Consider the following 12,858-nt stretch of genomic DNA (forward strand, 5'->3'; position numbering starts at 1 on the left):
TATTTAAATTTTATTGCTAATGCACTTTTTTTTATAGTTTAAATAAGATTTCGACATTATTGATAGTTTTGATTTTTCATTCTTTGATATTTCGGTTTTTTGTTAAAGTATAATTTTTTAATAGCAGATTTTTCTTTTATCTCTTTAAGTTTCAATTCTTGTTAAGCAATACTTCAGTAGATATTATAGTTTCAATAAATCAAATTTATGAAAAGAAATATTAAAATCCCCTTAATGAAAAATTCGAAGAGTATTTCCAATATTTAATTAGGTTCTTAACTCCACTTTGATGATTTTTTTATTGTCTCATAAGCAATCCCCACTTATTTCCACTTCTATGATACAAGTCAATTTGAGTTGATATTTTTTTGACACTCTATATATAAGTGGAGAAATAAAATGAGACTTACTAAAAAAATACATTTTGTTTATATCTTAAGATAAGAGTATTATAAATTTTAATCATGTTCAGATCCAAATTCTTTCCAATTAAAAATAATTGGAAAGTTTCTAATTAACAAATTTTCGATCATTAGATTAAATTAGAGATTGAAATTTAGTCATGTGTTGAATTTAATATATTTTTTAAAAGAACAATATTATTTCTATATACTCACTCCAAAACTTATCTGATCTTTGACTTTTCTCATGTAAATGTGTTTTATTGGAGAACAGTTACACCCTTGAAATTCAATTTTTTTTTCACGTGGAGTGGCTCCAGACGCTACCTCCACCCTCTCACCTCTCTACCTCCACCCTCTCACCTCTCTCCCTCCACACTCTCCTTCCAAGTTCATAGGCTCCACACGCAAGGTGCCCTTGGAGAGGCTCCCATCTTGGCCAATGAGCTCCAACTTCTAGTTGGATCGCTCACTCAACAAGTTGATTTGACAACTTAGAGTGGATTTCATTGCATACGTCTTCTTCTTCAGCAAAATCCATGACCTCTTTGATGATGTTATTGAGAAGTTGATTGTTCTCTCCTCCACCGTTTTATTGAAAAGAATTGTCAGAATTCTTCCAACATTATCATGGGTAGAATCGAAAACATTTTTACTGTTTTAAAAAACAAAAAAAATAAATTGGAAACGTGATCAAATCTCAACCCCCAATTTAATCTAATGGTAAAAAATTTATTAATCGGAGATTCTCCAATTATTTTAAATTGGAGAGGATCCGAATGCTGCATTCACTAGTCTTTTGTAACGGTTTACAATGGACTAGCCTTGGAACTCGGAGAAAATTAATAATTAATACTATTAAGACAAATGATAAAGCTAGATAATTATGCAACCACCAAAGATAGATAAAAACTATGTTGATTTCTCCAAACATTCCCACTAGAGAACCTTAAATTTAAGTATAAGCTACACAAGGCTGTTGGAGTGTCTTGTTGTTACTTGTTAGTTTCCTACCTTTCTGGATTTTACATGCCATTAATTAATTACTACTATATAAAAATAAAACCTTACAGCATACATTAAATATATAAGATCCATTGTGGTAATTTGAATTTTGTCCTCTAGTCAGAGATTCTGTTTTGGGGAATCTGGCACTGAAAATGACGTGAGGTTCTGCTCTCGTAGTCTCGTTGATTTGGCTTTAAAATCTGCTCAAGGTTCGCCAAAACACAAACCATATTTAGTGATGTGACTGTGACAAAACTTTCATTGGCACTTGTCAACTTTTTATTGATGATGGTGATGATAAATACATGTTTGTAATTGAGAGGAGAAAAAAAATATCCTTTAGAAACTGGGTTGTTGTTATATTAGAGATGCTAGAAAGGGGCATATTGATGTCTATGCAGACACTGAATCACCCTCCATTTCTGACTGGAGATGCCTTTAGAAAGAGGACTCAGACTCGGTGCAGAGGGAGAGCAAATTCAACCACAGCTTTGCAGTTATCTTCTGATGAGAGTGGAAACTTTGCAGAACCAGGTACTTCCCTTATGAGATGTAAAAACTCTGGTTCCCTTCTAAGCCAACCAAACACTGTTGGTGTTATAGGAGGGGTATCACTTCTATCAACTCTGATTTTCTTGGAGAAACTTGCTTGTTGGGGTTCAAGAAATGGTAAAGAATGTCCACCTTTTGTTGTTTCCAGTGATCCTGAGTTGAGCAAAGTGCTTTCATTACGTGGTCCTCTTCCTTCTGCAAGGAGCAGATTTGATCGTATCAAATTGAATCAGGACCTTGTGATTGAGAATTTGCGGAGCAAAAGGAACTTTCTGCAGCAGTCTGGAGCTCGTGGTTTGGCCATGCCTTGCCATCTCTCACATGCGTGGCACAGTGAAATTTCTGAGGATAGTTCACTACCCTTTCTTCATGATGGTGATTGTGTTGCCATGGAACTCAAGAACGCCATGTTGAAGCCAATTCATGCTGCTGTTACTGTGGGGATTGGACTTCTGACTACAGATTCAAATTTTGTAGCTAGTTATTACCAGGAGAAGCTTCAAAGTCAGGTATTCTTTAATGTAATTCAAATACTTTGCAAGTTCAATACAATTGGTTGCTTTCAATAGTTTTGTTTGTGTACCAGATTGAATTTTTTTTCTTCTTTTTTTTTTGTGTGAGTATTATGGTAAAATTTAATTATCTGCAGGGATTTGAAGTAGTGTTTCTAGACAAAGCAACCGAAGAACATGTATTGGTTCCTGCAATGGAGGCGTTGTACAGAAAGGACGTGGAAGGGGCAAGGAATTTATTGAGAATTGCAATCCATGTTCTTTTGGTTAGGGCAGTGAATGTGGTGCTTCTGGCATCTGATGATTTGCTGGGGGTTCTCCCTCACAATGATCCTCTTCTACGGAAATGCATAGACCCAATGGATGCTTTGGCCAGGTCAACTATACATTGGGCAGAAACAACGGCAGAGGTACACAAGAACATTTAGTATCCTATCTTCCAAAAGCATGGCATAATGGTTGGAGTATTTCTGTAAAGTAGAAAAGTATGGCTTCGTGTTGATAGAATTTCTCATTTGCTACAGCACCTTTCTTTGATAGATAGATAGAAGACTAAAAAGAGAAACTGCCGTGTAATTTGGTGTGGAATTAGTTTTACATTATTTGTGAGAATAACTTAGAGAGCTTGATAGTTGTAGCTTATCTGCAGTGCCATGTCTCTTGGTAGCTTCTTTGAAACTATTTGAGTTTTGATTTGCCATGAAATCACTCTATGTGGCCGAGGATGCCTATTCTATGTTTCTTAGATATATAGCAGGATAACACATTCTGAAATAAATTGTCATTCGGCAATCACGAGAAAGCTAGAAAACATTATAAGTTTGCCATTTTCCAATCACGAGGATGCCTATTTTATGTTTCTTAGATATAGCAAGATAATTCCAACAAAAACATATTATAACTTCCAACAGAAGAAAGATATAGCAGGATAAAACATTCTGAAATAATTTGTCATTTTCCAATCAGGAGAAAGCTAGAAAATGTTGGAATGTAATGCATGATTCTCCACCTTCCTCCGCAACCTAAGAAACATTGAATTTCAGAGTTCAACCACCTCTCCAAAACGGAACAACCGGAAAAGGTTCAACACTGTCCTTGCATAAAGGACTCCTACAAGCAAGGAAATCACATGGCCTACAATAGGCCTAGTAAGTTAGGCACTAGAAGAGTGCATTTACTAAATACTAACCCCCAGAAGTCTGGCAACACAAGATTAAGATCAATTGCAAGGTAATCAGAGAAACATCATGAAACCATAACAGAAAGCAGATGGTCTTGCATAATATTAATAAGTTTGTTGATAATAAAGAATTTGAGTTGTATATGAACAAATAATGCAAAATCAAAAGTTAAGCTCTTCAATTCCAGGAGTGCAGAATCTTCAAAACAATTTAATGGGAAAATTCCATCACCAGCACAGAACCCCTTTACATTATAGGAGGTAAAAAGATATATAACACTAATAACATAAATTTTATTTCCAGAGCTTCTTTGAAAAAGAATATCAGCAACTCCTACGAATTTGTCATAGAACGGATGGGTTGTTTTGAATTGCATTCAACACCATTTACTACATTTTGATCTGAGAAGACCCAAGAAGAAATAAGGTGATGGGCTATCGCAAAGGGTCCAGGAAAAACTATGGGAGCGTGTTGTTCATCAGCACTCTCCACGTTGAGATCTGAAGCCAAGCTTTGATTCTTTTCTAGTCCCTTGCACATTTGCTCGACCTTTTCTGCTGCAGTTCTTTGGGCTTGCTTGTATTTAGCAAAGGTCAATGCTTTTCTTACATCTTCTCTACTGTACCACTGAGCATCTAGATAAGCAAGTTGCAGAATCAGTTGTCACAGATTCAATAAACCAAAGCAAAAGAAATGGAGATAAATAAAAATCATCTGCATAAGTTCATTACTCCTAAAGGAAAATTCTTGCATGCACCATATGTATGGATATGGTGCAGCCAAAGTTTCAGCAACAAAAGTCTGACATGTGTACAATTGAGAATTCAGCCACTCCAAAAACATACACATGTTGACCTTAGTCTGTCTAACAAATAGGTTTTTACAAGCTAACTCACCATTTTAAGTCATGCATATAAATAAAGGGGAAATAGCAAAAGAAAAAAGTATCAGGGCTAAATCCAAGTAAATACGAGGGAGGACAATGTACCTTCTAACTCTGTCTTGTCCACAGTTATTTCAAGGGATTTTGCATATGCAAAGAACCCAACCATCAGCTGACATGGAATGCTATTTGGTGCAACTAGAAACAAAAACAATAGAAATTGTTTTACTAATAGGCAATAAAGGGAATTTGATGGCAAAAATAGTAAAATACACATATAATTATGTAAATTCATCATAATATTAGATTATGTTCACCTATACTTAACTTCTGAAAGTTGCCTTCATGTGTGACAAAAATTAAGAGTTTCAAGCATATTTAAGATATCAACTCTGATTTAATTTACTTTGAACATGTCCAAAGCACCACAGAATTACCAGCTATTAATTCGGAGAAAAGAATTCATTCACATTCTCCATTAGCCACATTCAACTATGCAAATTAAATCAAGGTGAAAAACATTGACAAAATCAAGTTCTATCGTTAATCCTATGGGTTTAAATGAGTTAAGTGTGAATTATTTGAGCATTTTGATGTTTGACAAAGCTCATTTATTGAATTATATTGTTAGAGATGTTAATATTAAACTATTCATAAATCATAAGCCTTTACCTAACAGCTTACGGCATGTTTGGATGTCAGTTGGAAGAGTTCAAAAGTACTTTTACTCCTAAAGCAACAAATTCTTCCTTCTTCATTTTGAGTCTTGGAATTAGGTAATGTGCATTGGAATTCCCAAAAAAGTATTTCCAACTTTTATCCAAACATAGCCTTAAACTTAAAAGAAACTTCCAGGAGATATTGATAAAAGGAAATAATAATCACTATAAATGACATAAATAAGCTGAGCTTAAATTTAATAATATTAAACAAGACAGGCTCAAATTTTTATATTTGGCTTGGTTAAATAAAATGGCCAAGCTTAAGTGACTTGTTTCTTTGACAAGCAAAGCTTGAGCTTCAAATGCTTATCACGCAGTTATAAAAACAAATTCAAATAGCACAAATTGCTAATAAGATTTTAAATCATGCAGTTATAAACTCAATACCCTAAATTTTTATCATGCAAACAACAGAGAAATAATAAAATTATAAAAGCATAGACTTAAATCAACATTAGGTAATATAGCATAAGTTATACCAGGCCATGGCTGAGAACTGTGGTATACAACTTCTCCCACTTCAATGCCAGTCTCTTCCCATGTTTCTCTTCTTACAGCTTCTTCCAAGCTTTCTCCTGGCTAAATGCAACAAGAGGATACAAACTAATTAAATTTTTATATAGATGGAGAAAGGTTCAAACCTAAAACAACTACGAAATAATCCCAGCCAAGAATGAATTCTTAAGCTAATGAAGCCTGGCCTTATAGGCATCACTTTTCCTTCTAAGGAGAAGGTTGAACTTTTCACAGATCAAAAGCTACACAGTTTTTGTCTGTAAGCACCCACAATACTTACCAATTAACAGAATGAAAGGAAGTTCAAGAATTCCAGACCACATAAATGGGAGGCTTTTAGGAACACAAACAGAGAAAATGTCATTTTATGAAAACATCTTATTATCATTGTCAATTATTGTACGTAAATTCAAAATTTGTTTCTTCTCTATTCAGTCAGTTTATGGTAGCTAACAGGAACAAGCTATGCAGTTTCATGCTATACCAGAAAACTTTTTGACTCCTGGCTACAAAATGAAAATGTCTTAAAATTATCAAGACATGTACCTCTGTGAAACCTGATAAGCAGGTATACAAGCGAGCTATATGCATTGGTCGTTTAGCCAATAGAACACGCTCTTTCTCTCAATCAATAACAATAACGAGCATAATGACCACCTACATAAGATCATGTAAGCAAACACTTGATCATCTATTTACCAAATCAAAACTTAAAACAGAGGACAACTAACTGGCTCAACACGTGGATATATCCTCTTCTTGCATGAATCATTTGAACATTTCTTCCGTCTCCCAGCTTCCATTGGGACTGTTTTCTCTCCACAATGCCCACAAAATCGTGAAATATTATGCCATTCCAACAGTGCCTTAGCCTGGCCAGGCCAAACCCAGTAGTTAGGAAGTTGCATTGACACTGCGCCACAAGTATCATGCACTAATTACAATAACTTGATAAAATACAAACAAACAGGGATAAGTGATAACTATAAACTTGACTCCTTAATGATAATTACGCATTTTACAGTGTAAAATGGGGAGTGAAGTGAGATAATATAAGGAAGATTGGACGGTTAAAGGAGAAGGAAAGAGGGAAAAGGTAACGGGTTCGGAGAAGGAAAGAGGGAAAAGGTATCAGGTTCGATCCCATCTGCTAACAAAACTAATATTCTAAAAGAAATGGGGAGTGAAGTCACTGAATAAGATCATTATGCATTTTACAGAGTGACAATCACTGATTAAATGAGTTTTTACATGATATGCTCCATATATATAACACAAACTACTTGGATCGATCGTGTTAGAAAATGGACTTACATGACCAGCAATAGCCAAGTTTCCCATTACATGCAAATCCTACCAGTCGGTAGCCACCATGAGCGTTCGAAGCTCCACAAAACACAACCTCTCCTTGTTGCTACCCAATTCAGGTACTTTATCAGAAACATCGATTGCCCAGTAAACGGCGTCGTCCTCTGCACTCGAACTCAGATACACCAATGAGTCCACGCTCAACTGGGCACCTGAATTCTCGAATATACCCCTTATTTCGTCCAATCCGAGCCAACCCAGATGCCAAATCGGCGGCGAGTCGCCGGACCCGGCCGCGGAAGAGGCCAAAGGCCTCCCATTTCTGAAAGGCAGCACCTTGAAGCTCGGGGAGGGAGAAGAGTGAGTGTTGTTTAGGCCAATTTGCGCTTTGAGGGCTTCGAGAGCTGAAGAGGGTGAAAGGGGGTGGCCGGAAAGTGGGAATTTGGAGAGCAGAGGGTTGCCGGAGAATGCGTGAGAGTGAAGGCTTAGGAACATCTGCTTCCTTCCATGGTGAAGAAGGTAGGTGGGGATTGGTCATTCAGGAGTGCCACTGCTGATGACACGTGTCACTTAGTCAATTTCCGGCCCCACTTATGATGACTTGGCTACACTACAAACCATGAAAAAAACTCTCTTATCTCAAATTACTTTAAATTATACTCTCCCCTATACAAATATTCTTTCAACTAAACAAAAAAATTCTTTTAAGATTTCTCTTTTTCCTCATTTACATTCCTTCATCTCTTTCCTATTTCATTTTTTTTCTTATTTAAATTAATTTGTCTCTCCCATCTCCAATTTCATTATATTATTTTTCCGATTTCTAGGGAATAAATTATCCTTTTATCTTTTAAATTATTCTTTTTTTTAGTTTGTACAGTGATTTAAGTTCCTTTATCTCTTATCTAATTTAGTTTTAATTTATTTTTTAATCTTCGTCACATTGATCATGTCTTGAAACATGATAAAAAAATTGAATTTTAATTATTTCCATTTTTATGTTAACAATTATATGTAAATATATATTATTGTAAGTTTAAATATGTTTTTAATTTATATAAAATGAGTGTGTTTTGATTTTGATCCATATAAAGTTATCTTTTTATTTTCATTTCTTTAAAATTTAAAATTTATTTTTAGTTTCTCTAAAGTGAGCCCATTATGATATCACTATTTTTGCTACCTAGGGTTCATTTGAAGGTAAATAAATTAAATTTATTTTTGGGATTTTTTTTTCGAGACATCGCATATTCACATTGCACCATAAACACTATTGGGTGTTACACTGGTGGTCACTTGACCTTCCATAAACAAATAAGCAACTAATGAGTATCACATAAATAGTAGAGGAACAAAAACAAAATTTCAACTTTTCTTGAAGGATGAAAATTTAAGAAATTTTTTTATAAGGATTAAAATCAAAAGTGACTAATTTTATAGGACTAAAAACATATTTGAGAATTTACTTTAACTATAAAATATGAATATATTTTTTTACTTTTTAATGATAAATAGTATAATCATAAAATTTATACATTGAAATTGATTCATGCAATGCATGGACTAATGAACAATGTATAGTTAAATAACATTTTGTAAAAAAAATCTATTTAATTTACGAATATGCACGTTAAATCAAAATTAATTATATATCAGAATATTAAAATAATTATGAGAGAATATTTACTTTATCTCTTTAATTATTTCCTCTCTCCTAATTATCTCTCCATTTTCTCTTCTTTTTTATAAAATAAATCTTTTTATCTATTTTATTATTTTTTTTCTCTCTTAAATATCTCTCATTTTTAAAACTGCTTCCACAACTCTACTCACTATTTGCAATGACACCTGCAAAGCAACCAAGGATCGGCAACGCAGCTATTCTAACATAAACTAATAACTAACGTTTTGATTAAAAAAGATGTCAATCATCTCCTAGTCGTTAATGACATCTTGCCCCCTCTAACTAGGGCCTTTACTAGGATCTCTCATGACTAAAGGTTGAGTTTCTTCAAAAATAGGAGACATGGGATAGAGATAACTGGAGGAGAAAAGTAAGGTATGCTGTGATGGAACTGCAGAAGAAGAAAATATAACAAATACCAGATAATCATATTCCATGTATGAGTAGAAATAGAATAACCTATTTTAGGCCTGAATTTGGGTCCAGAAATTTTGACAATGGTTGAACCCGAATCAGGATCCCACACAATTCAGAATTTGGATCTTTGTCACCAATGTGGCTTAATTCTTAAATCCATCAAAATCCCGATGTACAATAATAATTGCACATCTCTAATTAGAAAAAGAAAACTATAACAATTAACAGAAAAAATAAGAACAAATAAACCTATGAACTGATCACCATCAATCAGTGACCACATTTTTCAAAATTTTGTCTTCAGGGAAGAATGCAATTTCCTAATCCATCCAATTGGTGAGACTTTTCAAGATCACATACTTCAAGTCAGGTCCCCACTCTACCTGGCAACTGGCAAGTCGTGAACGAGTGGTAAATCGTCAAGCCAGTCACCATAAATTCGGTTGATCTTCCTGTGTCCTTTCCACTTCAGTAAACACTTCTCATCCTGATCCTCTTCATTTGCTGGAAGTACACTTGCTCTGTGACTAGGAGGTGCATCATTAGAAGAAACTGATGTAGCTCTTGGTAAGGTTGGAATGGTAGCTTTGGTTGAAATTGGAATGGCACCTGGAATTTCTGCCTCGGTGCGTCCACCAGGAACTTGTAACTCTGATTTGCAAGACAAAAATACTCAGGAGTTTGAGAAGAAAGACGGGAACCAAACAATTTTAATTGTTGAAATCACCCTACTTCTCTGGTGTACTTTTGTTCACAATAAGTAGATACAAGTTATTACATATTAATGAAAGTACATCCAAATTTTTTGAGCCAGGCATCAAATTTCTAAGCCATTAGCAGAAATCTAGGAGGGATGCTCGCAAATTGATCATCCAGAATCATTCATAGAGGCAATGTTCACATCATGATATGTTTGAAAGACAGAAGCAATCAAGTAGGCCATGATGCCATGTTAAACTGCCCAATCACTTGGGTGAGGGAATTGCTGGTAACACTAGGGATTTCTTTCCACAAATTACACAAAACTACTATAAACTGCAGTCAAGCAACAAACGTGTACTTTGCAAAGTGAAAGTAGTCTTAACACCAAACTATAGACATAGGCATTGTAATGCATTATAAAAAGGACATGATCAATCACTTAATTATCTAAGACATTTCTATCAAAGAAAAAAATCCTAGCAGCAAGGTTTATAGAAAATGCAGAATTCCGTGTCTATATGACATATTCCTTAGACAAAGACACAAAGTCATCACTATATAAGTGATTAAATACCTTTAAACTGAAGTAACATCTGCTGCACAAAAAAATACCAAAAGCTCGTACACAAAAACAAAAAATGAAAAGCATTCAAGTACATAATTTCTTGTTACAGAAACGATCTCTTTGCAGATCAGATCACTAACAAGCACAACAACATTACAGAAAATGACCTACTAGTTCTAAACATAACCTAGATAAATCACAAAACTGAATTCATATGACTGAAAAGAACAAACCAAAACAATCTAGAACGAAAACCAATAATCAATCAAAAGGGGAAGTTTGTAGTAGTACCTGCTTGCCCATGAGCAAAGTGACAGTCATCCCCAAAGGGGCAGTGGCCTGTTGTCTCAAATTTGATGCAGAGTTTAGTCTTCCAATAGGTAGATTTAACATTCCCCCGGAAAACATTTAAGCCAGTATTCACAGCCCTATTACTTTCTAAATTATTAGAGGCATCACCATAGGACTTGGGGGATCCATTAGTACCAATGCTTATAGCTGTGCTCTCCCTGTACCTCACCGAATCATCCCTGAACCTGGCAGGGTCTTCATGAAGAAAACTACACTTATCACCATAGGGGCATTCCTCCCCATTGTAATACTTCTTGCACAGCTTCATCTTGTGTATGATTTTCTGGTCATCGTCCCAATCCCCCATCGTGGGTGGCCGCTCCTCATTGCGCAACCCAACAAGCTCTTGCCAATTTGGTGGCGGCTGCCTCATGTCTTCAAGCCCATGTGCAAAATTGCAGTTCTCGCCGTTCCTACAAGCGCCAGCTCTGAACTTTGCACAAATACGGGTCTTGAAGAAAATGTGGCTCGTTCCTTTGTTAAGTGCAGGGTGCTGAATCATCCTTGGAGGGCATGCCATTGCATTGGAGAGGCTGCTATCACAGGTCCTTGCCCTCTTGAACGAAGGGGGTTGATCCTGTGGTGAATGTGGCTCCAATGATTCGTTGTTCGTTGGGAATTGAAGCCTCACTTCAATGGCATCCGTGTCTGTGGAAAACGACGGCGGTGACATCATAAAGGATGGAATATGGTCAGAGAAACTCATGGCGAAATTTTGATCCTATTCTATCAAATTTAGAAGATACTTTTTTGATTTGATTCTTAGCAAATGGACTTACAGAATCAATATCTTTTATCAAATTGAAAACACTGATATTCAACCTAATGCAATGTATAACCAAATATCAATGCTGAACAGGTGAAAAGGAAAAAGGAGAAACTCTTGGCTGAGGCCAGTTTCTGAGAGGGAGAAAGATCAAATCAAGAAATTGGGAAGACCCAGATGAGAATGTTGGGAGAGAAACCAGACGCGTGATCAAAGTTTGAGTCTTTTCTGGGATTGATCACCAGTATTTATAAAAAGAAGAAAGGAAGGAATATATGTAGGGGAGACAAATGCAAGTTTAAGTCTTTTTTGCTGGCATAAAAAAGTCAAAACCCTAGCCGCCTATCAAACCCTGATTGACTGATCAAAACCAAAAACAATTAACTGAACAATGAAAAATAAAAACTTGAAAAGGGCAGAACAAAACAGACGGTAATCAAATTAAAAATCAATTACCGCTATTAATGATTAAAAATAGATATTTTATTGATTAAAAATCAATACTGTTATTCAATTTAAAAAAATAAATATAAAACAAAGTAAATTATCCAACTATAGAAATTAGTAAAATGTAATTCAAATACCTATTTATATAATAAAAAAATCAATACCCTTTATTAAATTTCAATTAAAAATTAAATATACAATATATATATATATATATATATATATATATATTGTTTTATAAAATAATAAATTAAGTACATATAGTTTTTTTTTATAATTTTTCCAACAAAAAGTTTTCATCGGGTCAATTCATATTATATCTAATCATATAGATGATAGGTAATCGATTATCAATGCCTTGATAGGTTGGAACAACGTGTTTGAGGTAAAAACTGATCAACCAGTGAAATTCTTTAAATTTTGTTTGGTTGACTTTAAATTAATCTTAAAGTAATGCTTAACCTTTGAATTATTCTTGAAACAATGTTTAACCTTTGAATGTTTGTTTGTTGAAGTAATCTTGTAAGCAACCTTGTTTGATTCTACTTTGGCATCATCAAAATCTTGTATTCATACATTCACATTCTTCCCCTTTTTTATGATGACAATCATTATCAAACAAATTCTTTTTTACATCATCAAAAACCTGTATGATTCACATTCTCTCCATTTTTTTATGATGACAATCATCTGTAGGTTAAGAGTAAAACAAAAGAATATCTATCCGTATAGTTTACTTTCCCTTGATTTTGCAATGATTGCTTATATGAAACAGGTGAAGATTGCATAAATTTCATATATAGAAAAAAAAAAAGTTATCTCATAAACTCTTACTATCTTATT

The 12,858-nt window shown here is 34.5% G+C and overlaps 2 protein-coding genes and 1 pseudogene across 3 annotated transcripts; 1 reads left to right on the forward strand and 2 right to left on the reverse strand.

Annotated features, from left to right (window-relative positions):
• The first annotated feature begins 1,447 nt into the window (after positions 1 to 1,447).
• Positions 1,448 to 3,178, forward strand: LOC114411693 (probable amino-acid racemase). Its single transcript, XM_028375344.1, has 2 exons — positions 1,448 to 2,470; positions 2,611 to 3,178. The coding sequence occupies exons 1-2, from the start codon at positions 1,715 to 1,717 to the stop codon at positions 2,899 to 2,901; spliced, it is 1,047 nt and encodes a 348-aa protein (XP_028231145.1). The 5' UTR covers positions 1,448 to 1,714; the 3' UTR covers positions 2,902 to 3,178.
• Positions 3,179 to 3,729: 551 nt separating this feature from the next.
• On the reverse strand, positions 3,730 to 7,617 carry LOC114411692 (annotated as a pseudogene).
• Positions 7,618 to 9,176: 1,559 nt separating this feature from the next.
• LOC114411694 (zinc finger CCCH domain-containing protein 39-like) lies at positions 9,177 to 11,831 on the reverse strand. 2 transcript variants are annotated; one of them, XM_028375346.1, is made up of 3 exons: positions 11,582 to 11,830; positions 10,743 to 11,450; positions 9,177 to 9,835 (listed from the first exon to the last, which is right to left on the reverse strand). In XM_028375346.1, the coding sequence occupies exons 2-3, from the start codon at positions 11,320 to 11,322 to the stop codon at positions 9,564 to 9,566; spliced, it is 852 nt and encodes a 283-aa protein (XP_028231147.1). In that variant the 5' UTR covers positions 11,323 to 11,450; positions 11,582 to 11,830; the 3' UTR covers positions 9,177 to 9,563. The 2 variants fall into 2 exon arrangements, with proteins under 2 accessions (XP_028231147.1, XP_028231146.1); XM_028375345.1 differs by having other exon boundaries at positions 10,743 to 11,831.
• Positions 11,832 to 12,858: the final 1,027 nt, after the last annotated feature.

The sequence above is a fragment of the Glycine soja genome, chromosome 5, assembly GCF_004193775.1.
Source record: "Glycine soja cultivar W05 chromosome 5, ASM419377v2, whole genome shotgun sequence".
Taxonomy (NCBI): Eukaryota; Viridiplantae; Streptophyta; class Magnoliopsida; order Fabales; family Fabaceae; genus Glycine; species Glycine soja.

Bases quoted from the DNA above. Each gene is read 5' to 3' on its own strand.
- LOC114411693 (XM_028375344.1), top strand. From the start codon at position 1,715: ATGTTTGTAATTGAGAGGAGAAAAAAAATATCCTTTAGAAACTGGGTT. The intron at 2,471-2,610 runs GTATTCTTTAAT...AATTATCTGCAG, and splicing joins AGGAGAAGCTTCAAAGTCAG to GGATTTGAAGTAGTGTTTCT.
- LOC114411694 (XM_028375345.1), bottom strand. From the start codon at position 11,508: ATGAGTTTCTCTGACCATATTCCATCCTTTATGATGTCACCGCCGTCG. The intron at 9,836-10,742 runs GTACTACTACAA...CTTGCAAATCAG, and splicing joins CTTTGCTCATGGGCAAGCAG to AGTTACAAGTTCCTGGTGGA.